This window comes from Camelina sativa, chromosome 13 (genome assembly GCF_000633955.1).
Source record: "Camelina sativa cultivar DH55 chromosome 13, Cs, whole genome shotgun sequence".
Classification (NCBI taxonomy): Eukaryota; Viridiplantae; Streptophyta; class Magnoliopsida; order Brassicales; family Brassicaceae; genus Camelina; species Camelina sativa.
Genome location: NC_025697.1, coordinates 22,354,666 through 22,381,045, shown reverse-complemented (window position 1 = coordinate 22,381,045; position 26,380 = coordinate 22,354,666). Strand labels below are relative to the sequence as shown.

The 26,380-nt window shown below is 38.7% G+C and overlaps 4 protein-coding genes, 1 long non-coding RNA gene and 2 pseudogenes across 8 annotated transcripts; 4 read left to right on the top strand and 3 right to left on the bottom strand.

Moving 5' to 3' along the window:
- Positions 2,075-5,564, top strand: LOC104737524 (annotated as a pseudogene).
- LOC104737523 (phytochrome A-associated F-box protein-like) lies at positions 5,850-7,226 on the top strand. The gene has a single exon (XM_010457727.2). The coding sequence runs from the start codon at positions 6,111-6,113 to the stop codon at positions 7,098-7,100; it is 990 nt and encodes a 329-aa protein (XP_010456029.1). The 5' UTR covers positions 5,850-6,110; the 3' UTR covers positions 7,101-7,226.
- Positions 7,249-9,424, bottom strand: LOC104737522 (uncharacterized protein Os08g0359500). Its single transcript, XM_010457726.2, has 6 exons — positions 9,296-9,424; positions 8,548-8,734; positions 8,306-8,462; positions 8,120-8,193; positions 7,857-8,025; positions 7,249-7,643 (listed from the first exon to the last, which is right to left on the bottom strand). The coding sequence occupies exons 1-6, from the start codon at positions 9,298-9,300 to the stop codon at positions 7,531-7,533; spliced, it is 705 nt and encodes a 234-aa protein (XP_010456028.1). The 5' UTR covers positions 9,301-9,424; the 3' UTR covers positions 7,249-7,530.
- LOC104737521 (DNA mismatch repair protein PMS1-like) lies at positions 9,796-14,249 on the bottom strand. 3 transcript variants are annotated; one of them, XM_010457725.2, is made up of 12 exons: positions 14,160-14,246; positions 13,777-14,029; positions 13,380-13,703; positions 12,089-13,240; positions 11,693-11,970; positions 11,486-11,612; positions 11,300-11,368; positions 11,057-11,130; positions 10,806-10,871; positions 10,617-10,720; positions 10,360-10,541; positions 9,796-10,133 (listed from the first exon to the last, which is right to left on the bottom strand). In XM_010457725.2, exons 2-12 carry the CDS (start codon positions 14,017-14,019, stop codon positions 9,987-9,989), a joined length of 2,766 nt encoding a protein of 921 aa, XP_010456027.1. In that variant the 5' UTR covers positions 14,020-14,029; positions 14,160-14,246; the 3' UTR covers positions 9,796-9,986. The 3 variants fall into 3 exon arrangements, 2 of the variants coding, with proteins under 2 accessions (XP_010456027.1, XP_019089869.1); XR_759744.2 differs by lacking the exons at positions 9,796-10,133; positions 10,360-10,541 and having other exon boundaries at positions 10,660-10,720; positions 11,057-11,123; positions 13,777-14,249; XM_019234324.1 differs by lacking the exons at positions 9,796-10,133; positions 10,360-10,541; positions 10,617-10,720; positions 10,806-10,871; positions 11,057-11,130 and adding an exon at positions 11,149-11,215 and having other exon boundaries at positions 13,777-14,249.
- LOC104737519 lies at positions 14,507-16,425 on the top strand (annotated as a pseudogene).
- LOC104737520 lies at positions 15,395-16,038 on the top strand. The gene is made up of 3 exons (XR_002034851.1): positions 15,395-15,453; positions 15,549-15,870; positions 15,960-16,038. It is a non-coding gene; the product is annotated as an uncharacterized LOC104737520 (long non-coding RNA).
- On the bottom strand, positions 17,039-24,641 carry LOC104737518. Of its 2 annotated transcripts, XM_010457722.1 has the most exons (28): positions 24,351-24,641; positions 23,981-24,209; positions 23,812-23,903; positions 23,452-23,565; positions 23,234-23,380; positions 22,674-23,121; positions 21,909-22,128; positions 21,694-21,818; positions 21,473-21,564; positions 20,878-21,100; positions 20,720-20,783; positions 20,497-20,645; positions 20,350-20,420; positions 20,098-20,271; positions 19,921-19,992; positions 19,674-19,775; positions 19,495-19,584; positions 19,325-19,400; positions 19,140-19,236; positions 18,987-19,056; positions 18,712-18,891; positions 18,504-18,626; positions 18,350-18,433; positions 18,059-18,243; positions 17,825-17,963; positions 17,689-17,748; positions 17,488-17,592; positions 17,039-17,389 (listed from the first exon to the last, which is right to left on the bottom strand). In XM_010457722.1, the coding sequence occupies exons 1-28, from the start codon at positions 24,498-24,500 to the stop codon at positions 17,276-17,278; spliced, it is 3,795 nt and encodes a 1,264-aa protein (XP_010456024.1). In that variant the 5' UTR covers positions 24,501-24,641; the 3' UTR covers positions 17,039-17,275. The 2 variants fall into 2 exon arrangements, with proteins under 2 accessions (XP_010456024.1, XP_010456025.1); XM_010457723.1 differs by lacking the exon at positions 22,674-23,121 and having other exon boundaries at positions 21,909-22,576.

Here is a 26,380-nt window from a genome sequence, read left to right as displayed (position 1 = left end):
CGCAGGAGCTGACGTCTAAATTAACGAGTGCTATCTCAAACTTTTGGTGGAAGTCGAATGATAAGGCACGAGGCATGCCTTGGTTAGCATGGGATAAGTTGTGCACGGATAAATGTGATGGTGGTTTGGGTTTCCGGTCTTTGGAACAATTCAACGACGCAATGTTGGCAAAGCAGTTTTGGCGGTTAATTCATTATCCGAATTCTGTGATGGCTCGGGTAATGCGAGGACGTTATTTTCGGAAGCAACATCCTTTACAGGCCAAAAAGCCATACTCCCCCTCTTTTGCTTGGAGGAGTATTTTTTCTACTAAAGGTTTGGTGGTACACGGATCACGTTGGGCGATATGTTCAAGTTGTCAGGTTTCGGTCTGGCGGGATCCCTGGATTCCGGATAATCCACCACGACCAGCGAATGGTCGAGGAAGATTGTTTCTTCACAGTTTAATGGTTAATCATTTGATTAATCCAACTACTAAGGATTGGCATATGCCAATCCTTGAAGAGTTTTTGGACCCGATGGATGTCCAAATTATTCAATCTATGGAGGTTAGTAAAGTTTATAAACCCGATAAATTGATTTGGCACTATACTAAATTAGAGAAATTTACGGTTAAATCGGGTTATCAGTTTGCCCGGGAATTAATCAAGGAGGTTGAATATGGACCGTCGTGCACGACACTTAGGGCACACGCTTGGAAACTTGAGGTTCCTCCGAAGGTTCAACATTTCTTCTGGCAGATTGCTTCCGGCTCCCTCCCTGTAATGGAGCGGTTGGCTTATCGGGGTGTCCGGTGTGATACTCTATGTAAACGATGTGACTCGGAGGTGGAGACTATAAATCATGCTCTTTTTGAGTGTTCCCATTCACGTCGGATCTGGGATTTGTCCCCGATTGCCTCAATCCCTGGGGGGTTTCCCTATGGTTCAATATATTCGAACCTGGATTTTCTCTTTTGGCGGGCACTATCCCAGACGGATGTCCCGGATATATGTCTACATTTACAGTGGCTCTTATGGTCAATTTGGAAGGATAGAAATAAAAAAGTTTTTCAAGGAATTGAGGCGGAACCAATTGATGTTATTAATCAGGCGGCTAATGACAAAGTGTTATAGGAAGAGGCCAAGTCCTTCTATTCGGTTGCACTAGATCCTTTGCCTGTGGAGATTTGGGATTCTTCTCCCCGGTGTCAGGTTGATGGTTCTTGGAAGGTTTCAGACCCTTTTGTAGTTGGGTTGGTTGTTTTGTGACAGGGAGGATATCACGGTGTTAATGGGAGCACGAAGTCAACGACGTAGCCCTTCTCCCCTACATTCGGAGCTTTAGGCCTTGATTTGGGCAATGGAATCCATGTGGTCAGACTCTATTATGGATTTCTGACCACATTCTCCATAGGGCCCTCTTATCTCTTCCTTCTCAGAGCTTGGGATGGATGTCGATTGTTAATGTTTTGAGATGGATTGTGCAGAATTAGTGGCGATGGTACAGCCTCCCGATGAGTGGCCCGCTTTTTCCAACATGTTGGATGATTTTTGCTTGCTCCGCCCTTCCTTTCCTTCTTTCATGCTTTCGAAAATTCCAAGGACGTCTAATGTTCGGACTGATTGTCTTGCTCGTTTCTCGAGATCTTTATCTTCGGAAATTTCTTTTGTAAACTCTTATCCTCCGGTTTGGGCAACCAACCTTGGAGTTATTTTCTAGATTAATGTTTGGTTGACAAAAAAAGAAAGAATATTAGAAATATTAAATCAGGGTAATTTAACTAAAATTTTATAAAATAATTAAATCATTAATAAAATTGTGACTTAATCCGATAATAACTTATAAATTACATATTTATGTATTTATTTCCCCTATTATTATTCTAATAATTGACAATCCAAACAAAATTATCATTTAATTAAACAAAACAAACTAAATATCAAAAACAAAAGAATTAAAATATTATTTTTTTTTTTAAAATTGTCCCGCGGTAAAATCTAGTTGTTACCAAACGGGTTAACTGAATACGGACGGTCTTTTAAAGTCTAAACGTTACTTAAGATAAAAAAGGTCACGTGAGGCACGTGATGGTCTCTAGTCTCTCTCTGCTATTATTAAATTAAATCTCTCTATTTCTCTCGCTCTCGCTCTCTCGTTCTCGCTCGGCAAATTCGAAAACCCAGATCTCTCAATTTGATTCAGGTGAGACTTTTCGCCTCTCTTCTTCTCCTTCTTCTTCCATCTAATGTTTCACTCTGGTGATCGATTTCGTTACTGGAATTTAATTGAACTATAGACGATCAATCGAGTCTCGTCAATTTTTAGGGTTTTTTCTTCTCTGTTATATGTTTCACTCTGGTGATCGATTTCGTTATCCAACGAGTTCTTTTTCTTGGGTGTATGATCGCTTATTCGTTTCGATCAATTGATGTTTGGAATCTCAATTTTGATTTTTGTGTTTAGGAAAAAAAATGAGCAGCCGTTCGAGTAGAACTATTTACGTTGGGAACCTTCCCGGCGATATCCGCGAAAGAGAAGTTGAAGATTTGTTCATCAAGGTAAACATTTACTCCTTTCTTCGATTGGTATTTGTAATTGTGTTTATCTTGAACGATTTTGTTTGCGGTTTATTGAGTTTTCTTGAATTATTGGATCATGTATTTTTGTGTGTTTCTCAAGTTTATGTGTTCACAAATCACAAGGTTCAATATGTTAAAGATACTGAATGCATCTTAGATTTTATGTTGTTGGCTTGTGATTTGTTTGAAACGAGTTTTCTTTAAGAATTGTTCTTCCTCTTTTACAGTATGGTCCTGTTGTTCAAATCGATTTGAAGATTCCCCCGAGGCCTCCAGGCTATGCTTTCGTCGAGGTCAGCTTTTTTTATGCAACTGCATGTGTTGTTGTTATGCAATTTCTGTCAACCATTTAATTTAATTTTATGATATTTGTGCTTTTAGTTTGAGGATGCTCGGGATGCTGACGATGCAATTTATGGCCGTGATGGTTATGACTTTGATGGGCATCGTTTACGGGTTTGTCAATCATCAGATCCCTGAAACTTTAACTCAATACTTTGTATTTTGTTGACTGGTAGCCAAATATAATTGATGCGCATTGGCCATTTGCAGGTGGAGCTAGCTCATGGTGGGAGGCGTTCATCCCATGATGCTCGTGGTAGTTACAGTGGTGGTGGTGGTCGTGGCGGTCGTGATGGTTTTGATGGTGGTCGTGGGCGTGGCCCATCTAGGAGATCCTAGTACCGCGGTACTTATGATATGTTTTGGATTACTGTATAGTTAGAGTTTTAAGAGTAACCTCTAAAATTTTATTATCTTCAATATGCAGTTGTAGTGTCAGGTTTGCCTTCATCTGCTTCCTGGCAAGACCTTAAGGTGACTATTCAATTGTGGAACAGTTCCTCGTTGTAGTTCTTATGATTTTGAAGATTCCTGAATGAATCTTGACATAATTACTTCTTTGTAGGATCACATGCGTAAAGGAGGAGAAGTCTGTTTCTCTCAAGTTTTCCGTGATGGTAGAGGTAAGTCCTCATATCTTACCCGAGAATAGAGATGTGTCTAAAGCTGTTTGTATTTTCAGCTTTTAAATCCCGTTTTAACTAGTCTGTGGGATGCTTTAATCTTTTTTGACTATTTGTTTACAGGTACAACTGGAATCGTAGATTATACCAGCTACGAGGACATGAAGTATGCGGTGAGATGTTCTTCTCCTTTCTATCCTTTGATTATTTGTGTTGGTGAGAACTTGTTCGTCATTGGTTACTCATGAGTATATTCTTCATTTTGTACAGATAAAAAAGCTTGACGATACAGAGTTTCGGAATGCGTTTTCTCATGGATATGTGCGGGTATGTTAATAGACAAGGAGTCTGATAGCTGCATTCATTTTCTATTGCACTTAACACAGTTCCCTATATCATAATAGGTTAGAGAATATGACTCAAGGAGGGATTCGAGGAGCCCCAGCCGTGGGAGATCCTATTCTAAGAGTCGCAGCCGTAGCCGCAGCCGTGGGCGGAGTCACAGCCGTAGTCGTAGCCGCAGCAGAAGTAGGAGCAGAAGTCCAAAGGCTAAATCTTCGCATAGATCGCCTGCAAAATCTACATCAAGATCTCCTCGCTCTCGCTCTCGCTCTCGCTCCCGCTCTAAGTCAAACTCACTGTCTCCGCAAGGGTATGCTTCGTTTCTTCTTTAATGTTGATGCTTAATATCCAACGTAGCATAGGCTTGCTTTATGTAGCGATTCCTTTAAAGTTTGTTGACATCTCATTAAAGGATGTCATTGGGATGACTTCATAGTTGTTGATTGAGAATGATGGTTGCTTATAGTTGAGGGTATTTATTTCGTTGTGAAAGTCTGGTCTTTTATTGTTGAGAATGGTTTTGTTTCCTAGATATGGATATACATACAATCAACTAAAATATGGGAAATAGTATCCGGAATTCTGGATCATGGATATCTTGGTTGGTTGTACACATTCGTCTCAGAGGTATATATGCTCTTTCTTAGATGGGCAAAGTTTTGGAATTGAAAACATTCTTTCCTCCTCGTTTTCTGATAATATCCATTGCTGCTAGATCGGTAACAGTGGAGACATTGGATCGCATTGATAATAGTGTCATCAAAATGGATCCATCAAGCTAGGAAAGATATTTTCATTACCTGCTATTGGACAAGCGATCTGGATTCTCATGGAACCGATGCTGTTCTGGACCCAGGGTTTGATAGAAATAGATTTTTGCTTTGATCCATCTCTGTGCCCTCTGTTTTATGTGTGTTGGTTTTATGATCTGCTAGAAGTTGTCTGAAGTTGTCTTTTTGTGTGTGGCTTTCTTGTGACACTTTGATGTCTGACATGGAATGAGGCATCAAGGGTCTTGGTGAAACAGATAGCTATTAAACACGGATTACATATTGGATTATTAAACTGGATTTGTTTCTCGGACTTTTGCAGATCTCGTTCAAGGTCAAGATCTCCTCTACCATCTGTAAGTCATCTATTTATATCAAATTTTTCCCGCTGTACTATCAGCACAATATTTACCGGTTTTTGACCCATAGTATACAAAAGAGAAGATCTATGTCTAGCTATATATAGTTACATCCTCACCATCTTGAAACTTGTGTGTGCAGGTTCAGAAGGAAGCTAGTAAGAGCCCTAGCAAGCAGCTGAGCCCAGCGAAGAGCCCTATGCGTGGTAGGAGCAAGAGCAGAAGCAGGAGCCCATCTCGGTAATGCACATACACTGTTTTACACTTGTTTGGAATATTCTCGTTCCTTGTCTGAATCTCTCTTCAACTGTTGTTTTACAGGTAAAGAAGTAGTATCTCATAATCAGGTAAAAGAAGCTGGGTTTGTTGGAAGATTCTCCTAAAGATGGAATGTCTTTTGTCTTGTAGGTGTGACTAAAAAAACAAGTAATGATAAGCTGAAAACAATTGTTATTCTGGGGTACTACCTCTCATGGGATTTTAACTCTCTTTTTCTTTTAATGATAAACTTGCAACTTGCAACTGTGTTGTGGATGCTTCTCTTAATATATATCGTTCTTATTGCCTTGTGTTGTTTGCACATAGGAATGACAAAGCAATTTAAAATTGTTCATCATCGGTAGTTTATGACCTAAGCTAAAGCTTTAGTGCTCAGTACGTACTATTGGAAATTTACTGGTGAGTGCAAAATAAAATTCAAAAATCTCAAATACAATTGACATTCTTAAATTTTGATAATTCGCCTCGTCGTATTCAGAAACATATGAACATGTTAATATAACTTTTGAAAACAAATCAATTCATTATTATTATCAATGAAAATAGAAAAGACCCTTCCTAAATAATCCGTACGATGTCTTTCTTATTCGGGGGGAGCTGTTCCGCATTATTTGTGTTTGTGTCTGTGTCTGTGTCTGCGTGTGAGTGTTGTGGATGGAATCATGAATGTGTGATAACTAATACAATTCCCGGTTTGCTCGTACCGGATCCGTAACTGTATCTACAAAAAAAACAAGTGAAGAGAAGAAGATTTGGATAAGAAAGAAAGTGTAGCCGCCATTAATTAAAAAATCAGAGGTTGAGAGAGAGAGAGAGAGAGAGAGAGAGAGAGCCATGGCTGATTCTGTATTCTCTTTGGTACCAGAAGACTTAGTTTTCAAAATCTTCTTCAAGCTCCAAGAAGATCCAAGAAACTGGGCTCGTCTTGCATGCGTCTGCACCAAATTCTCATCTATTGTAAGAAACGTTTGCTGGAAAACACAGTGCTACTCCGCCATCCCCACCGTCATCTCCGATCTCCTTCCTCCTTCTTCTTCTTCTTCCGCCGCATCGTCTTCATCCCTCCTAGCTCCTCCTCCTCCTGGTGGTTGGGCTTCTCTCTACAAACTCGCCGTCTGCTGTCCTGGTCTCTTCCACGCCGGGATTCTCCTCGAAAACTCCGATTTCGGTTTAGAACGTGAGCTAGGTCCCGATCAAAGCCTCGATCGTAAACTTACACCGACGGATCAAGCTTGCGACGACGGAGAAGTTTCGAAACCAGTCGGATCTGGTTTAGAAACGACTTCGTTTTGGTCTCTCTACGACGATCTCTACACCGATACGCTCTCCGCTCCTCCGGAAGATCAAGAAGAAGAAGAAATCGAAACGAGTGAGATCAGACCTGGACGAGATCTTCCGGTAAGGAAACGAAGGAAGATTTGTAGATCTCTAGGATCTCATTTAGCTTCAGGAGCTTGGAACCTTAGCCGTGAACAAGGGAACAAGCTTCTCGCCAGTAGATTCCGCGGCGATTGTCTCTACATTTGCAATTGGCCTGGTTGTATTCACGTCGAAGAGAAACGAAACTACATGTTGTTCAGAGGCGTTTTCAAAGATTTCAAACGCTCTCGTGTCTGGAGAACCATCAACGACGGTAACCGGAGTAAGATCTCCGGTTTGAAATGCGCGTTCTGCTTGTGCGACGAGACTTGGGATCTGCATTCATCGTTTTGTTTGAGAAGAGTGTTTGGGTTTCATGATGATGGTGAACCTGTTGTCAGAGCTTATGTTTGTGAGAATGGTCATGTCTCTGGTGCTTGGACTGCTTTACCTCTCTACACTTGACCAAGATCAAGACTTTTCATTCGATTATTATTGTTGGTCTTTTATCATCTCTATTTGAGGTTTGTAATAATCGTATGATCATATTTGTTTCATATTCTGGTTAAAGCTGAAGCTCAGTACCAATCAGTGCTTATGTTCAGTGCTCAAGTTATGAAAAAGATGGATAGATTACTAGATTGTATTCGGCAGTTACACATAGAAGGCTGCCTAAACAAACTCTTATGTCAAAACCAAAAAAATGCAAGTCCAGGAATGTTTTGGAAACCATAAAACCACGACAATATGCAGAAACTTAAACCGATGACAAATCCATAGAAAGGAAAACAGAGTAAACAACATTCTTATAAAGAAGGGAGGGATTCAGAGGGTTTCATGGAACCTGAAAAGCTACTAAATACCACCATATGGTTTCATCTCTAGAACAGTGTCTTCACTTGTCTGATTTAACAGATGTTGTTTGTTCTTCTGCTGGTGCCTTCTCTGTCGCAGGAGCTTCCACCTTAACAGCATCATCTTTCTTGTCTCCTGATTTCGCTGTTTCTTCTGCAATTACAGAAAACATGTTTCAGTACTTGACTTCTGCATTTTGTTGAGGAACAAAGTATGCAAAATGTTTCCTAAGACTACTTAACATCTAAAATGGAATATATGAGATGCTTGAATAACAAAGTCAATCAATCAACTCATGGAAAATGCTTTCGTTTCATTAAGAAGCTGTGACCAAACATAAACTAGAATGATCTTCAAAACTCTTACCTTCATCATCGCTGTCTTCAAACTCTTCCACTCCATCCATACCACCCATGCCTCCCATTCCTCCCATACCACCCATGCCACCCATGCCGCCAAGTCCTTCAAGTCCAGCCATACCACCGAGTCCACCCATTCCACCGAGCCCTTCAAGTCCGCCCATTCCCCCAAATTTCTGCAAGAAGCAAGGATTGATCATGAAGTCATTTCTCATAGCAAAGTAAAATATGAAGCAGAAGATAAACAATGATCACAAGTTAGAAACAAACCGAGAAATCCATTCCTTCCATTCCACCCATTCCACCCATTCCTCCCATTCCACTCATATCCATATCTCCAGCACCTAAAACAAAACAAAAGAACACAAAAGTTAACACATCCTAAATTTCAAATGACGTGCAGAGAGTATACATAAGAATAGATATACAACTATAAGCTTTAAGAAGAATGCTAACCAGCGCTGCCTTCTTCATCCTCATCTACCCATTTGTCCCAATCCACTTTGACATAGTGTGGCGGCTTTCCGACACGGAGTAGTTTGTTCCACCTTTCCGGCTCTGCTTTCTCTATTATGCAGAATATGCTTCTTTCTCCAACGTTGATCTTGCTTTCCTGTATAGAGAAAAAAAGATGAAAGATTTAGAACTAAACAGGTAACTAATGAAAGAATGACACCAAGTTGGTCTACGAATCTCACCTCAACATTGACTTTATCGTGAAGTTCGAGTTTAAGCTCATAAAGATGGTTTTCTGGACCAACTTTAGCAGAGAAATCAAAGACACCTTCTGGGGCTAGATTGACCTTCGTGTCCTTAGTATCTGCTAATACTACAGTGAGGAAAATCTTGTCGGTAGTCTCAGCCCACTTAACTTCAGGATGACGACTGTAAAATACATGAAAAACAATCACCTTTTAGGTCTAAAAGCATATAGCCAACATAACAAAAGAGAAACACCAACTATATATACAAATCCAAGACACGAAACCGTCTATTGATTCTACACTGAAAACTGAAACATCATTAAGACCAGTCAATCTTTAATACAAACATTGATAACACAAACTTAAACCCTAAACCTTAAATTCAACTGCTTTAAGCTTTAAACTAAAACAAGAAGAGATTGATACAAATATACTTATATACAATTGATAGCGACAATGTAAAGAGAACTTGGGGATCCCAACACAATAAACCCTAGACCCCAATTAAAAACCCTAATTTTTTTTTTTCTGAATCGTAAGGAACCCAATGAAAGCGTAACCCTAAATCAACCGATACTAGAAAGAAACCAAGTGTCCAAGACAAACCCATGAGTAAAAATGAAAAATTGAAGTGAAACAAAGCAACAACACACGAATGAATCTGAGAAGCACGATGGAAGAGGAGTTGGGTGAAGATCCCGATAAGATAAGAGTGATAAAATAGGATTTTCTTATTAATTACCTCATGTTTACTGGAAAGGCTGTAGAAGAAGAAGAACCCTAAAGAGAGAAAACACAAACGGTGACGCAAAGATATTTTTAGACTTGGCTTGATCGAGAGATAAAGACTCCTCTTTTTTAGTTGCTCCGCATAGATTGTGTTATAGTGCTCGAAGTGCTTTTCCTCTACATGCTAGCGTATCGTAGCTACGGTGGGTCTCAAAGAATCTCAACGGTGACACGTGTTGGAAGACTGTGTATTGCTTACAGGTTCAACGGTTAAGATGGAACGGTTTCAATTTAGGGTTTGTGAGTGGACTGTTCTCTTCTGACTCATACTCTCTTTAGCCAAAATTATAATCAAAATTGTTAATTCAAGTTTTTTTTGTAATGTGTTAGGTAAGTTAAAGATTAGGTTATAAACTAAGGTGAGTCGTGTTAATTCACATACTGTACATGTCTTTCGGATATTTCGTTTTTACATTATACCATGGAAACTTTCAAAATTATCAAACTAACCCCTCAAGAAAACCCCCAAAATTTCCACGTCTCAAAGATAGTTGATTAACCTGTTGTGACCAAGAAGATCATAATAAAAGACTAGGGCAACATTTAACATTTACAGATTTTGTAGTTTAATAACCTGAGTGGTCCTCCTCCAAAATGTTACTTTTAAGGATGCTCGCATCTAAATACGTTAAGACTATTGAGTTTCATGTCAGTGACATAGCTGCAACATCATCATCATTGCCGTCATCAGGTAATTTGAGTAAAGTTGTCAAGTCGACAAGATGCCGCATAGTTGGTCGTCCGTGTGGGCAGTTCCAAGGAGATTCCAGATCTGCTAAGTGTTCTACTATCTGACAATATACAAATGAGTGAATGACAAAAGCATTAGATTTGAAGTTCTTGTCAGAGAGAAAAAAAAAAAACAAGTTTTTTTGACAGAAGATGAACTGAGACATTTAACTTAACACGAGCAGAAGAATGCTGAAGGTTCGACTATTCGAGTTGAGTTTAGTAGAGATGATTTTATGACTCCATCACCATGACACAGTTGTTTATCTTAGTGTACGTATTGGTTACCTTCTGCATTTCATTTTTTCTAAGTGGATCTCCGATCATCACAGACGATCTGCATGCTCGGGATGCTAGCATTGCACGGACTCGTGATGGACAAATCGAATCAGTTTTGTTCGTTTTGTAGCTACTGACAACCGAATATTCCCCGTGGTTATCTCCCAGAGTTGAAATTAGGTCTTTAAGATCTGCCCGAAACAATAAATCAAATAAGAACGTATGCAAAAAAACATTTGATGTAACAGAAGTAAGGAAACAACAACCTTCCACTCCAAAGGTGATATTCTTGCTATAAGGAACGGCCCTTAGTCTAAAGTGTTTTCCGGGAGGAGCACTCGGATTCTCCTCTAGAAGAAAGCCATTTTCCCTAGAATGTGTTGAAGAATATTAAATATCTCAACTGATGTCAGGAACAAGAAAATGTTACTAAGTATATAATAGTGATCCTCCACCTGATGATATCCATGTGCATTAAAACTGTAACTTCTTCCTCTGGAGAGAGCTCCAAGTTCAAAGGCCTGATTTTTGGGAAAAAACGAAAAATATAGGTAACAGAGATAAAGTAGTGGAAGAGATATGATATGCTACTACTACTGGTGTAAGTACTCTTTAAGTAACATGGGACCTAAGAAACGCCACTGTGAGAATGTGAAAGCGGTTGAATGGAATCAAGAATCTAGATTAATGTCACAAAGCAACTCACTGGAGTAAGGGTTGCTGGTTCAGGACAGTTGACCTTGCTAAATGTTCGAAGTTGAATTTCTCATCAGCTGCATGCTGGCCATAAAAGTCAATCACTAGTCTACTCCAATGATTCAAAATTTAGATTAAGGAAGAAACTCTGAAATGATGGAAACTTCCACTGTCCACAATTCAACAAAAAACTAAACAAATCGGAGAAGGAAAAAAGGGCCTGGAATGGGAGCATAGATATACGAAGACTCACCTGATCCACGATGAACAGATCTCGCTCCAATTTCGCAATGATGAACCCAAGATTGAATTGCCCGAGTACCTATCACACAGAACAAACAAATAAATCTTTCTCGACAGAAGCCAGGATCGAGCTGGACGAAAAATCAAGAATTTATCTTTAGGTGCTGAGATATCGCTTAGTAAAAAAGATAACTACCTGCATTCTCCTGAAATATTCTTTTCGAAAAAGCCTTTCCAGCTCAGAAGTGGCTGCAGCTAAAGCCCTTGCTTTTCGCTCATCATCATCCGGTTGAGATAACTCTAATGTTGCCGCGGCAAAGCACCTGTAACTTGTACATTTTAAATCATCCCATTTCTCTAACTGCAGACAGGAGGCCCAAAAGATGAAGGAAAGAAATCTTACTTTTTAGACTGAGGCGTGTTCGTGCATTTAGATACATAACCTGTGGACTGTAATCTCGACAGCCTTTCTAACCTCCTCGTCCTGAGGTTTTGAAAACTAAATTCTAATGTGGAAAACAGTTTTGGACCGGTTGACTGAGCTGGGGAGTCCAGTACTGTGGCAACAGATCGCAGTGGCTGACTGCAACGTGGATTTTCCTCCAAAATCCTTTCCATATCCCCCTTGGAGAGTGTTTTATCTGATGTTGGTTCTTCAAAACATAATGATTTTTCATGTTTCTGTAGATGAAATAGTTGTTGAATAACATTTAATTTTAGGAGACACAGTAACCAAAGATATAGCCGCATTAAACGTAAACGTTTAGCAACATAGATTTGAGTACAAAAGCCTACTTACTCTTTCATGTCTTTCAACTTTATCAGTATCGATTCCAGGAGAAATCCGATTTTCAGATTCAGACTCCATTTGGTTTGGCATCTTATCTTCCTTTGAGAGGACCATACCATCAACGTGATCGCCTTCCATCAGACATCTTGCAGCTAACGCACGAACTTCAAATCTGCTTTTCTCTACACGACAACTAGAAGTTTGGTTTCTGAGAAAAGGTGCTTCAGAGAGCATGGTGCTTATGTTCTCATGTTTTCTTTTCCCCATAGTAACAAAACTATTCAAAGTTGACTGGGCAAAGCCAGAGCGACTGCTTAAGTGTTTACTTGCATCAGTAACTTTCTCAGTGACATTAGAGTGAGGCAAATCTTTGCTCGTTGTCTTGTTAAGGTGAGCTACAGTTGGGGACTCACCATGGACTGATAAAGAACCTTCCCCTTTCTTAGTCCCCTGTGCCTTAATGTCAAATTTAAACTTCTCCATAGTCGAACTATTATCAATCTCAGCATCCCTTGAGAAAGAAACTTCCTTTCCATTAACTTCCTCCTGTCTGGTTTTAGAGCTGACATCCAGAACAATCCCTTTGGACAGGAGATTTGATTTCTCCTGAAGAGATGAAACTCCAGCCCTATCTGCTTGCTCGGAATTCTCCTCGAACCTATTTACAGTATAAGACGCATTACTAGAAGAATATATGTCGTTCAGACCTTCCCTCAGAGAACCGATAACAGAAGTCTCATCAGAGAAGAACACCTTTCTTTTATCGGGCGTGACATTCAAATCACATGCTCCACCTGGCACAATAAAATCGAGAATGGCAACTGGATATTTTCGAGAACTTGTATCTTTGTATAACTCATTCACCAATTTGCTGACTTTCGGCATATCTACAGGCCGACCATTAATGAAGAAATACTGTCGATCTGCCAAATTGCGTCCAGTACCCTGTCCGCGCTTGGAAAGAAACCCTTCAACTCTACAATCATCTGATATAGATATATTTACAGGCTGTAGACTTGTAAAGGTGCTCAAGCCAAATACTGTTATGATATTGTCTTTAAGTGAACCCCTCCCTTGTGTGTTCAGCACAACAGACTTTGGGGTTTTCCCAGTCGTGTTAGAGCAGACAAACCGCACTCCTTTCGCAATAAGTGCATATGCCTACACAAATGAAACAAGAGGAAAACCATTGAAGAATCATTGGTCATAGCTAAAACAGAGATTAAGCAAAAGTCAAAAGCTAATTCTAGCATAATAAAACATAGTGATCCAATATCAAAGTATCCAGTAAGAGACTCACGTTCAATAAAGATACAAGCTTTCCATACTCTTTGCGTATATTGCGCTTAAACTCTTTGCTTCGTACAGGTAAATTAGAGAACAACTTCCTCACAGTGACAGTGGTACCGATTTGGCGTGCAGTCTTCTTTTCATCAGTCAGCAAACCAGAATGATCAAACGTCAGGAGCGTAGCAACAGGCTCATTCTTTGTTCTTGTTTCCACCGTGAGATTCCCCAATGCACAGAGAGAGCTCAAGGCTTCTCCTCTAAAACCAAAAGTAGTCAAACTCAGAAGATCTGTGAAATCCTCCAATTTAGAAGTATGATGCTTAAGTGCAAGAACCTGTAAACACCATTACTGTCAATTACAGCACAATTAGGGATCCGAATCGTCAGAGATTTTAAGGAAAACAGACCTTGAAATTGGTTGGGGAAATGCCACAACCGTTGTCGATGACCTGAAAGTAGTCTTCGCCGTAGTCTCGGAGGTTGATCTCTATACTGGTGGCTCCGGCGTCGAGACTGTTCTCCACAAGCTCCTTGACAGCAGAGGAGAGGTCTAAAATGACTTGACCGGAGCAGATTCTGTGAACTACGTTTCTGTTTATCGGTCTTATCAACGGAGAGCTCGTAGTCGCCGGAGACGAATCTCCTTGCATTTTTAAAACCCTAAAAATCGAATTAGTCTCCTCAATCGAATCAAAACACCGTAATCTGGGACTGAGTGAATGAGAGAGAGAGAGAGAGAGAGAGAGAGAGAGAGAGAGAGAGAGAGAGAGAGAGAGAGAGCAAAACAAACCCTTAGGTCGGCGACTGTGTTTTGCCGCCCAAAACTCGAAGGCGAGCCAAAATTGCTTTGTGAGGGAGGATGATGAAGCTTTTGCCGTTTTGCGTTTGTGAGGACGCAGCAGCATAGTGCGTTTTGCGTTTGGCGTTCGGCGTTTTGAATAAGTTGATTTTGATTTGATGTTACTGTACTTGTTTAATGGACCATAAATATAGAACCCATATCTTCATATTGGGCTTTAGACCTCAATTAAAGTAGCCGTTCAAGCCACGTAAAACATTTTAGGTCTAAGCATTTTAGGGTTTCTTCTTCTTCAAATGCTCTCGATCTCTTTCTATGGTATCTCTCTACCTGTTTGACTGAATCTAATGGCGATCAAACGGAAACATCAAGCTATTCCCGTCGTTGCTCCATCCTCGAGGAAGGTTCGCAAAACCGATAAGGTGAGAGAAATTACAACCTTTTCGTATATTTTGGAATTGATGTTTGGGTTCTAAATTCCATATGTATTTGTGCAGCTAACGTCGAAGATACTGAAAGTAGCCTATGAGCAGCAAAGGGAGGTAGAAGATGAAGAAAAATCAAGGACAATCCCAATGAGCGGTTTTTTCAAGGAGGCAGTTTATGGGTTGGAAGATTTTATTGATGATGATGATGATGATGAGCAATCTCAAGAGTTTCAGACCCAACTTGATTACTAAGTGAGATTCTTTCTCAATCGTGAGGGTTATATTTAACTGTTATGTAGAATCTAAACATCAATTTTCTTAGAAACCATTTGTGGTTATGTGATGGAGGATATTACTTATTAGGAAAAGCCATGCATGTTTGCAAAGTAACTCGACTCGTGCAACTGTTCTGAACTGGCTGCAGGATATGACCAGTACTGAGGAAGAAGACAATTTATTTGATGCATTGTTTTCCAAGGATGGAGCTTCAATATCTAAGCGTCTCTCTAATGCTATTACTTGTATCAAGAAGCGTGAAGATAAACGTCTCTCTAAAGTTATGTTTCTTGCATACCTATTTCTGTGTGCAAAATTATTGTTTGTATGGTTTTAAGTGGCTAAGTATATATTTTTCATGTTGAAGGTTCAGCTTCTGTTCCAGAAACTATTTCCATGCCCATTCCTGAAGATAAAGGTGATGCTACAATATGTTTCTTGATAACCTATTTCTATTGTTTGTATGGTTTGAGTGGCTGGCTTAACTATATCTTGATGGATAGTTATCTTTTCCGTGTTGAAGGTTCAGCTTCTGTTCCTACTTCCATGTCCATGTCTGAAGCCTATGACGAAATTAAAAAGTAAACTTCTCTTTTCTTCCTTGTCAATGTATTATCAGACTACTAAGTGTGCTTTTGAAGTGTTTTGTCTCTGATATAACCACCAAACTGTGCAGGCTTGTAAGGTTTATGAGTATATACACACAAGGGAAATTGCCGAAAATTCTTACCGAAATTATTGCCAAAGAGGAAAACTGGATTAGTTTATTGAAGTTGACTGAACCAGAGAGTTGGTCAATCAATGCCATGTACAAGGTTACAACCATGTTTGCCTCCAGTAGCAAAGCTGGACTCTTCTTTAAGCATTTTCTTCTTCCTCGGGTGAGAGAGGATATCAGAAACCACAGAAAGCTACACTTTCTTCTCTACCAATCCTTGAAAAAGACACTATTCAGGCCCAAGGATTTCTACTTGAGAATTCTTTTTCCCCTGTGTAAGGTGTGTTTGTTTTTGCCAGTCGTATCAATTTTTTCTTTTTCCTTATGATCATCTATTTGCTAAAATTACTTTCATCATTTGTACTCCAGTCCGGAAATTGCACCCAAGACGAAGCTAGAATCATAGGAAGTATGATACAAAAATGTTCTATTTCTGAAAACTTCTCAAGGTATAGCTTGTTTCTCAAATTTTTGCCATATTATTAAACACACGAATAACAAACAATCTCATGATTCCTTTAAATGAACTGCAGTGCTGCCTTGGTTTGTTTGGTGGAGTTAAAATATTGTGGCGAAACAAGGTAAAACACGCAAGCTAACCTTACACTTACACTGTTACACATATAGATATTGTGTGCCCCTTCTTGGTTTTATTCTGTTGTGTGTGTGTGTGTTTGCAGTTACTTCATGAAAGTTATTCTGGACAAGAAATATGCTCTGGCGTATGGGGCGGTTGATGCGGTCACTGCTTACTTCTTGAGATTTCATAAGGAGACGAGAGTTATGCCTGTTATTTGGCACCAAACACTTTTTTCATTTGTGCAATGGTAAGTAAGAAAGAGTTGTTCATTTAGTCGTTGGAACCAGCTTTAACCTCTCTCATGGTAAAAACCTCATACTTTTTTGCAGTTACAAGCATGAACTAAGAAAGGAAGGTAAAGAGAGTCTCAGAAGTTTACTTGACAAGCAAAATCACAAACTTGTATGACCCCTTTATAGTTACTTAATTTCTCTAGTAAAAATCTTATAAACTTTTTTTTCTTATCTAACTTTCCTTACCTTTACAACAGATTACTCCTGAAATTTTGACAGAGCTTGAAAACAGCAGAAACCGCGGCGAGAAGTTTATTAATTCGCCTTCAGCTCCTTCAACACCTAAGCCGATAAAAGAAGACTTGTTTGACATGCCAGAAGTTCCAATGGAAGAAGACTAGTGATCACTATTTCCGTTGTTTCAACTTCTATGAATCTGAGTGAACAAACCTTGTTTTTGTTGTTTTTTCGCTTTCTTCCTCTCTTTCAACTTTCAAGAACGTCCAACCATAAAACTAAGAAAGAATTACTCAGATGTACTCTAAAACTAATGTGTTTTGTTTCAGGAAAAAATTTCTCTGAAATTTGATTATATATGCCGACTAGATACGATCATAATTAAGACAAAAAGCACATACCTTACTGATTTAGAATTATGTCCGTATCCTTAAAAGACCCGAGTTATATGTATTGGATTATACAGCGAATGTTATTTCTTTTTTTTCTTCTTATGTTGAGAAAGAAAATGAATTAGACAACAAAACGAACAACACTCTCTTATCTCTCTTTCTCTCTGTACATAAATTTATAAATAAAAGGACCAAAATGAGATAAAAAACCGAACAAATCCCTCTTCCTCTCTTTTGTTTCTTCTACATGAAGTAGCTCAACGACGTCTTCTTCCTCGATCCTCCTTCTCCATACAGCTCATTCCATTGCTGAAGCTCGTTCATGTTCGATGAGTCTGAAGAAACACTGGCACATACCTACACATGTTTTTGATTATTTATTTTTAGCCCTCTTTTCAATTTATAATCACAATGTTAAACTCATTAGGTTCTGTGTGTATTTTGTCTGGACTCACCTGATCATGGGCAGCCTTGAAATCATTCATTGTCAGGGGACGAACGTCTGTGCAGCTATACAATGGTGGTGTGGGACGGTTCTCTGCCTGAGCTGCAGTTTTCTCCTGTAGTCAAAATAGGGGTCAGTATATAGAGGATGAGTTCAAGGAGTAAACTAAATGGCCTTTCGATTCAAAGGAATGCTTTAAGTAAGAACGAACCTTCTTTTCTTTCTCCAGTATTTCTCGGATTGGAAGATGTGCTGCGGTCACACACAGATTCTGCAACCAAATGAAAATGTGAGTGTGTTTTTACAGGGAAGGAGATTGAAAGGGAGCAAGAGGAAAAAATGGAGACCTTTAAGTCACTTCCTGAGTACCCATCTGTCATATTTGCTATAGCTTCTAAGTCAACATCTGGTGCTATATCTTCTTTTGCTAGAATAACACTCAAGATCTTTGATCTGTTCGTAGCATCTGGAAGATTAACCATCAATCTGCATAGAAGTAGTAGTATGCCGGAGAGGCTCAGCAACGGTTGCAATATGAGGTATATTCTTCAAAAGTAACAGAGAACAGAGGCTGGTCTTACCTCCGGGGAAGCCGTCTAATAACAGCTTCGTCGAGGTCAAATGGTCTGTTGGTGGCAGCGAGTACCAGAACTCGTTCTCTATCCTTTGTTCGTAAACCGTCCCAGTTTATCATGAATTCATTCTTCATCTTCCGCATAGCTTCATGTTCCCCTGGATTTTCACGCCTTCCCAACATGCTATCAACCTAAATAATGTTTATCCACAATCATCAGATAGAGAAAGTACATATAAGAGCTTGGCGTCGGAGGAGAGGAGAAACAGAGAACGCTTTTTAATCTCTTCAAACATACCTCATCAACAAAAATGACACTTGGCGCAATCTTGCTTGCTAAGGAGAAGACAGCTTTCACGTACTTCTCTCCCTCACCAAACCACTGCAAAGCATTTATCGTAAATGATCAATTACTATCTTTAAAAGAAATGAGTTCGCTTTATAAGAGATACCTTTGAAGTAATGCTGGACATTGAGATATTGATGAAGTTTGCGCCAGCCTCAGTTGCTACTGCCTTTGCCAACATCGTCTTCCCAGTACCAGGAGGTCCAAACAACAGTATACCTTTCGTAGGCTGTATTAAAACAATAATATACCTGTTTGGTTCCAGTAAAGTGGGAGCAACAAACATATAAGAAAACGTATACAATAAAAGGTACCTTCGTTAGCTGGCCTTTGTCAAACAATTCCGGTCTTTGAAGAGGAAGCATCACCAACTCCTTCAATGTGTCTTTCACATTTTCCAGAGCCCCAATATCATCAAAGGAAACACCTATATCGCTAGGTGGAATGACATCCGACAAGAGTTTTTTCTCGAATTCGTTCTCAGTAACAACATCCTGATATAGCATAATGAAGAAACTCTTAACGCCGGAAAATCCTATGCACTAGGTAGGCAGATTGGGAAGAAAGAGATCATGTTACATAATATTACCTTCAGAGACTTCTTTAAACTCTTGTTTTCGTTCTGAATCCCATGTAACATCTGCAGGCCATACGCAATGCTGCGAAATGTGGCAAAATGTTATTTATAAATCTAGATTGTACCTTAGCTACTGTATCCCACAGCCTATAAAAGAAAGCTCACCTTTCTGCAGAGATAACAAGCTTGTTGTCTTTTACTGTAGGTTCTGAACAGTTTATAAGATGGTGACCGTACGCCCAGCCAACCACTTTCTCTACACCTATTAACGAAACAAGTTTTGGTTAGTCAAATGACGGCTTACTAAGAGACAGCATAAAGAAAGAATAAAGCAAGTGAAAGAGGCTTACTTTCAGATGGAAGAGTTTGATCTTTGATGGACAAGGTTCCAAGATCAGGGCAGTCAAGTCGGTTTTTGGTGAGGACCTGTAACCATCATTAACAAAGACATAAGCAAAAGACAAAAAAGAAGAAAAGGACCAGGAACAATTGCTAAAGGATTCGATTAGAAGATGCTCACTGCAAGGATGCTGGTTATATTAGCCTGAACCTTCAAAATCTGTGTGTCACGTTCGAGTTTCTCCTTCCAGTCCAAGAGCAAAGCTTCATCCTGTGTATGTCTTAAGAGCATAAGAAAAAAGAAGAGAAAAAAGAAAAAAGAAAATCAATAGACAAGAAGAAATGAGTAAAGGTATCAACCTGAGGTAACTGGATGGCGATTTTGTTAGGAAACAGTCGAGTTATTTGTTTCATTGATTTAGGCGTTTCTTTGCTTCTATCGTGCAGTTTACCAAAATTATCCTGCAGATAATATGAAAAATCATTCTCAGCATCTACAAAAGACCTAAGATGACTATGATGAACCTTACCATTCAAGATTGAAAATATTAGGTACACTACAATTTCGAGAAAATAAAATAATTCAAGATAAGTCAGGTCATCATACCGGGAATGCAAGATCCAGTAATGCTGTCTGGTTGCCACCAAACTTAGTAAACAAGAAACCTCCAGGATGGGACTGAAAATGAACCATTAAACCTCTAATTAACTATACAGATAAACAAATCAAAACCGACAGAAAGATACCAAAAGAGAAATAGAGAAGATTAGATAAGTTTCTTACTTTCTCCTTTCGGCTGTCCAACTGGGTTTGTGAGGCCATGACAACAATATTTTCCGGTAAAGTCTCGAGCTTGCTCTTCAAAGTTGCATACACATCACTGTTCCCCACGAGAGATTTCTCAATGTCTTTCAGGAACAATATTAATGACCCTCCTTCACTCTCATTATATGCGACCTATGATACCAATGAAGAGGTTAACAATCATGTAGCTATAAGCCATAAATGGTACTCTACCATAACTTATGAAAGTACCTCAAAGATTTCATTAACAGCAAGTTTATCAGCATCATCGCTAGAAGAACCATCTAACCGAAGTGAACTAGCTGCACACAAAGAAAGATATTGATAAAAATCACTTTCTAAGTAAGGTAGAGTTGGAAATAACAACCAGCCAATTACCAGCACAAAAAAACCCATGTTCTTCTTCGCAGAGGCCACCAAGATCATTGCCATCTTGTACAGGCCTATCGAATCTAATCCCAATTTTTGAAGCAGAGTTGTCTTCAAATGCAAGGAGTACTTTTCCCTGGGAACCTATAGACGGTCCCCTATATTATATAGCAGAGAAATAGTAAGATTTAAGTTCCGAATACAACGATTACAGCAGATGTGAACACAATACCTTAGTGTGCCTTGAAGAGAAGAAACTGCAGAAGACGAAGGACCTGCAAACCTTACTCGGTCACCTAAAAATAATTAAAGTGCTTGTTCAATAAAACAGGAACAGTGGTACATCAATAGAAGGTGAATAATCAGATAATAATAAAAAAAACATCATGCCTGCTTTGAATGTGTAACTTTTAGAAGTTGCAGTTGACACTTCTTGCTTTGGTAAAGCCTGAGAGCTTAATGTTGAGCCACCTGTTATATCAGCATCAACACTTGAAGTTGGTTTCTTATGCTGCAATGCTTGTGCAGCCTGAACAGCTCGTTTAGCAAGCATAGATAGCTTTTCACGCCTAGAACCTTCTTTAGAAGATTCAGCTTCCCTGGCCGGTGATCCCTGAATCCATCCAAAAACAATAGAAAATTTATGACTTCACTGGAATGAACGATGTTGAAAACAATGTCGGAGTTGGCACTGTGACGCATATAGCATCAAAGCTATCTGGGACCAAAAGACAGCACTACCAGTTAATACATACTTGCTTAAGATGACAAATATTTTAACAAATAAAACAGCAGATGCTATTTATATTAGTAGTAATATAAGCTGTCACATCTCTTGACTGGTCTATTAGGATTTATCTTCGTTTAGAATAATCTTTTTGGATCCATGTAACTAGGTATATAGATCCTGTTCATGGAACTCATTTCACTCTCTTTTATCCATCAGAAAGAAACACAAACGAAAAAATAAAGAGGAGAAGATTACCCCAGGCAACAAAAGAGAGTCAACAATCATCAATTTGGCTCCAAAATTTTTAGCAAACGCTTTTGCCAACATTTCCTGATATATCTCAGAGCCTAAAAATATTTTATAAGGTGAACATGGTTAGAAAAATAGTTATCTTAAACCTTATGTATACTAAGGTAAACCTGGCGAAAGGAATGGACACAACAAAAAGTAGAAAGACTGCTGGTGAAGCCTCATACCTGCTGGCCCAGAGAGTAAGATACGGGGACAAGTTGTCGTCAAGTCTGATCCATACTTTGCATACTTGTTTCCACCGTTCATATGGACAAACATGGATGTTATCAAAACATCCTTTGTCATGGCACTGAGACAATATACATTTTAGCTATAAATCATCAAACCATCAAACGCAAGATGTATGACAGAAATGTAACATAATATCTAGCAACCATACCTTAAAAAATAAGGGAAGTTCTCAAAAGACACTTCTATGTTTTCAGCATTAAGTACTCCTCCTCGCAGACTATCCTTGAACGCTTGGCGTCTAGTCGATATTGTTGATGAAAGATCAAATTCTCTAAGGAATTCTCTCACTTCCCTTCGTTCATCCAGCAATTTGGAGATGCTGCCCCTTATATCAAATGAAGAAGATTCCCCGAGAAGATGCGTAATTGGTCTAATTTCATAACCAGAACCAGGAACATTTCCACCATCAGCTTCTTGAAAAGGATCCAATCCACTGCCATCGCCATTCAGATTCTCATTGGCAGTACAAGAGGTTGAAGCAGCATTTTTCTCCAAAGCAGCAATAGCAGCTTGGTCATTGTTACTATCAGCATCGTTCATCTCAGTATCCGAGATGCAATCATTGCAACTGGAAGGCACCACAGGAACCTCCGGATTTTGCTGCCTCTTGGCAGCTTTAGCAATTGGAGGTAAAAGATGGAAGTTGCGGTACTTAGATAGAGATGCCAATATAGAGGCCCCATCAACAGCTGAGGAGTCTCCTGCTCTTGTCTCGACATGAACCCCTTTCAGAGGGGAACCCCGAGCTTCACATATATTCAACGAAGAAGATCTGTCGGGAGCAGCTAGATTTTCATCTTTAATAGGTTGAAATATCTATAAAATGGTTAAGAAAATGTTCCCAAAAGCCACTGAGTTTAAATGACAAAAACGTTATAAATCATGTAGAATGAATCGACAACATTCCAAANTGGTCTAATTTCATAACCAGAACCAGGAACATTTCCACCATCAGCTTCTTGAAAAGGATCCAATCCACTGCCATCGCCATTCAGATTCTCATTGGCAGTACAAGAGGTTGAAGCAGCATTTTTCTCCAAAGCAGCAATAGCAGCTTGGTCATTGTTACTATCAGCATCGTTCATCTCAGTATCCGAGATGCAATCATTGCAACTGGAAGGCACCACAGGAACCTCCGGATTTTGCTGCCTCTTGGCAGCTTTAGCAATTGGAGGTAAAAGATGGAAGTTGCGGTACTTAGATAGAGATGCCAATATAGAGGCCCCATCAACAGCTGAGGAGTCTCCTGCTCTTGTCTCGACATGAACCCCTTTCAGAGGGGAACCCCGAGCTTCACATATATTCAACGAAGAAGATCTGTCGGGAGCAGCTAGATTTTCATCTTTAATAGGTTGAAATATCTATAAAATGGTTAAGAAAATGTTCCCAAAAGCCACTGAGTTTAAATGACAAAAACGTTATAAATCATGTAGAATGAATCGACAACATTCCAAACAACTCCAAAAAGGATACATAAGAATGTTTCGCAGAAACGCTGAAGACAACCTCGTCACCACCCCTCAGATTAACACAAGCATTTTTCTGGTAACACTTGCCATTGACCTGAACAAGAACTCCATTCCCTATAATCTCCAGGGATGCAACTGTTGGACCACCAGGCTGCAAGGGACTATGTAAGCAAAAGACTTTTCCACTTTTGGCCAGTAAGAGCGAATTAAAAATGGGATTACCTCAGACTGCTTCAATTCACAAAGGGTGGTAGGCATAGATTGGTCTTTGATAGATAAATCGCATCCCCGGCGTCCAACAGTAAACACAGGGCTTCTCATGATACGGTGAGGATTCTGAAATAGAAAAGAAACACCCAATTATAGTCAGAACAAAAGAACTAAATTCACAAAAAAATAAAAATAAGAACAAAAGAACATAGTGAACGAAAACAAGGCAAGAACTACACATGCAGACAACAAAACTCTGAAAAAAAAGATCTTTCCTTCAAAAAAATCCATTTTATGAATACTGCCAAACTCTCAAGTGCAATTCGCAGACTTTTAGACATTACACAGAAGTGATCACGATGTTTGACCCACCAGAGAATACTGAGAAAGTAGCTTCGCCCATGGAGCCTTTGAAGCACGCTTCTTAGCCGCCTTAGATTTCTCAGCATCGGTCGCCACTTCAGCTAGATCCAAAAGAAACACCAAAAAATAAGAAAGGAGATTACTTTAGGAAATTCACATCGTGGAAGAAGTGAAAAACCTGCTATGGTAGGAGTCGCCAAGACTTCGACTTGAGGATTAGCGTCGGTTTCAGGAGAGTTCTCAATCACCGGCACATCAGTTGGAACAGGCTTCTCCGCATCCATAGGCTGTGGATCAGAGGATCCAAGTTCCGGCTCTCCAGATTCCGATCCAGGATCCGAAGCCGGTACTTGATTCTCGATCGGAACCTCGCTCGCTGAAGAGGAACCAGCCGGCTCAGCCGCCGCCTAGGGTTTCCAAAATTCAAAAAAAAAAACAAATCAGATCCCCGGACAAAAGAACGAACACCCCAGATTCAAAATCCAGAAGGGAATAATAAAAAACCAATCTTGAATTCAAATAAAAAAAAAAAAGAAAAAAGTACGAACAGGTTCAAGAGAAGAAGCAGCAGCAGCAGCAGCGGCATCGATCTTGACCTTAGATCGCTTGTTAGGCCTTGGAGATGAAGACGCTTCAGGGGAAGAAGAAGAAGCACAGAAACGCTTGGAAGCGGAAGAGCTACGTCTCGTCTCAACCATATCTCACGACCTCCCTTACCTTATCTTTCTCCGCCTTGACTTCGCCTTGATCCAAGAAGAAGAACCGCTTTGGTTTCTCCCGAGAGAGAGAGAGAAGAGAGAACAAGAGATTAGAGATAGGAGAAGGAGAGAGAGAGAGAGAAATCGAACAAAAAAAATCAGAGAGATTTCATGTAAATGATTACTGAGAAGGTCAATTTATAACCTGCTTACTTTTTTATTTTATTTTATTTTTATCTAGGCGTTTAATTTTTTTACATTACGGATCAAATTTATAAAATACCATATTCCACATTTTACACTTAAACAATCTAAATTTTTGCATCAATACTGTTGCTGCTATGCGGTTTTCCAGATTTAAAATCGGAATATTTATATATTTTTGTCAGAAATAAATACATTAATTGTAATTTAATTTTATACATTTCTGTAAATTAATTGTTGGATAATATAGATATTTGCATGCATTGTTAATGGATGTAAAGAAGTATATTACATATACTTTTGATATTAATTTTAATATATGATTAAACTTACTTAAAAGTTATAAATGTATACGACAACAATTCTCATAGTTTGTAATAAATAATAAATCTAAATGACTAAAAAAACGAATACGACAATTTCGATCCCATAATCAAGGAAAACACGTCTCGACAAAAAATAAGATTTTAGGCTAAACGTTACAACTTTGTAGTTTTGCATATTATATCTGATCTATATAACGATAATTTTGTTATCCATACTTCTTTTAAACATTAGTATAAATGAATACGACAAAAACAAAATTTTATCTTTTTTAATTAATGTTTTTTAAAAATATATATTAAATTTGTTGGAATAAATTCCAAATTTTTCAAACAAAAACTTATAGCAAAAGCTTTTATATAAATACACAATTTAAATTTAACAATAATACATGTACACATTATAGCTGATTTAATTTTAAAAAATAACTGAATTATAGTAATTATATTTAGTGGAAACCTTTGAAAACTAAAAGAAACTAAAACTACTGTATGTGGTGAAACCAAGTTGGATAAAATATTATTATGGTATAGTTTAGTTGTGGAGAATAATGTATTTAATAATTATTCCCTTTTTTGTTTTAGAAAAAAAAAAGTTGGCATTTTATATAATTGTCCAAAAAGAGAAAGAGAGAGTTAGCTCCCCCGCTTGGGCAATACAGAAGCACGTATCTGTACAGATAAGGAGGTAAAGATTCTACTTGCCTTTTTTTAGGAGATTGACTCCAAAACTGGTCAAATCTTTTACTTTACCACATCAAAACACACACACTCACTCACAATTTTATTATGGTCAAACTCCCTCTGATCATTCACTTCACTATTTACACGACCAAACCATACCATATATAACAAAAAAAGGTAAATTTAAAGAATGCTCATAGCATTCAAACTTTTATAATAATGTGTCCTTTTCATATATTTTACCACAATAATTTTAATTACTATAAGTTCTGTTTGACTGTGTAACTATGGGGAACAAAATATTGGTGTAAAATCTCATACAAATTTTTAAAAGACAAAAGAAACAAATGAAGTAAAAGAAAAAGTCAAACTAAATCACCAAGTCTATCGAGGAATCCTAGTTATATTAAAAAAAAAAAAACAAAGTCTATCGAGGAATCCTAGTTATATTAAAAAAAAAAAAAACAAATCAAGAATATTTGACCAAGAACATGCAGTCGTAAAGATTCTTTTTTAAAGACGAAAAAAACCGAACCGGTTAGTTCGCAGCTACGACACAAACATATGTACCTACGTTACGATGAATGAAGAAACACTTGTTTGGGGGTTCGGTTCGTCTAAGTCTAACCGTCAGTTTTGTATAGTTGGGCACGTGTTCGCATGCCTGAT

What these genes read in the sequence shown, in the direction of transcription:
- LOC104737523 (XM_010457727.2), top strand. Translation starts at nt 6,111, where the DNA reads ATGGCTGATTCTGTATTCTCTTTGGTACCAGAAGACTTAGTTTTCAAA.
- LOC104737522 (XM_010457726.2), bottom strand. An exon ending in GGATGAAGAAGGCAGCGCTG is followed by an intron (nt 8,194 to 8,305) that starts GTTAGCATTCTT and finishes GTTTTGTTTTAG; the next exon opens with GTGCTGGAGATATGGATATG. An exon ending in TGAAGACAGCGATGATGAAG is followed by an intron (nt 7,644 to 7,856) that starts GTAAGAGTTTTG and finishes CTGTAATTGCAG; the next exon opens with AAGAAACAGCGAAATCAGGA.
- LOC104737521 (XM_010457725.2), bottom strand. Translation starts at nt 14,019, where the DNA reads ATGCAAGGAGATTCGTCTCCGGCGACTACGAGCTCTCCGTTGATAAGA. An exon ending in AATATTTCAGGAGAATGCAG is followed by an intron (nt 11,369 to 11,485) that starts GTAGTTATCTTT and finishes TCTGTGTGATAG; the next exon opens with GTACTCGGGCAATTCAATCT. An exon ending in GAAAAAATGAAATGCAGAAG is followed by an intron (nt 10,134 to 10,359) that starts GTAACCAATACG and finishes GTATATTGTCAG; the next exon opens with ATAGTAGAACACTTAGCAGA.
- LOC104737518 (XM_010457722.1), bottom strand. Translation starts at nt 24,500, where the DNA reads ATGGTTGAGACGAGACGTAGCTCTTCCGCTTCCAAGCGTTTCTGTGCT. An exon ending in TCTCTTCAAGGCACACTAAG is followed by an intron (nt 20,646 to 20,719) that starts GTATTGTGTTCA and finishes TATATAATATAG; the next exon opens with GGGACCGTCTATAGGTTCCC. An exon ending in TACTGGATCTTGCATTCCCG is followed by an intron (nt 19,776 to 19,920) that starts GTATGATGACCT and finishes TATTATCTGCAG; the next exon opens with GATAATTTTGGTAAACTGCA.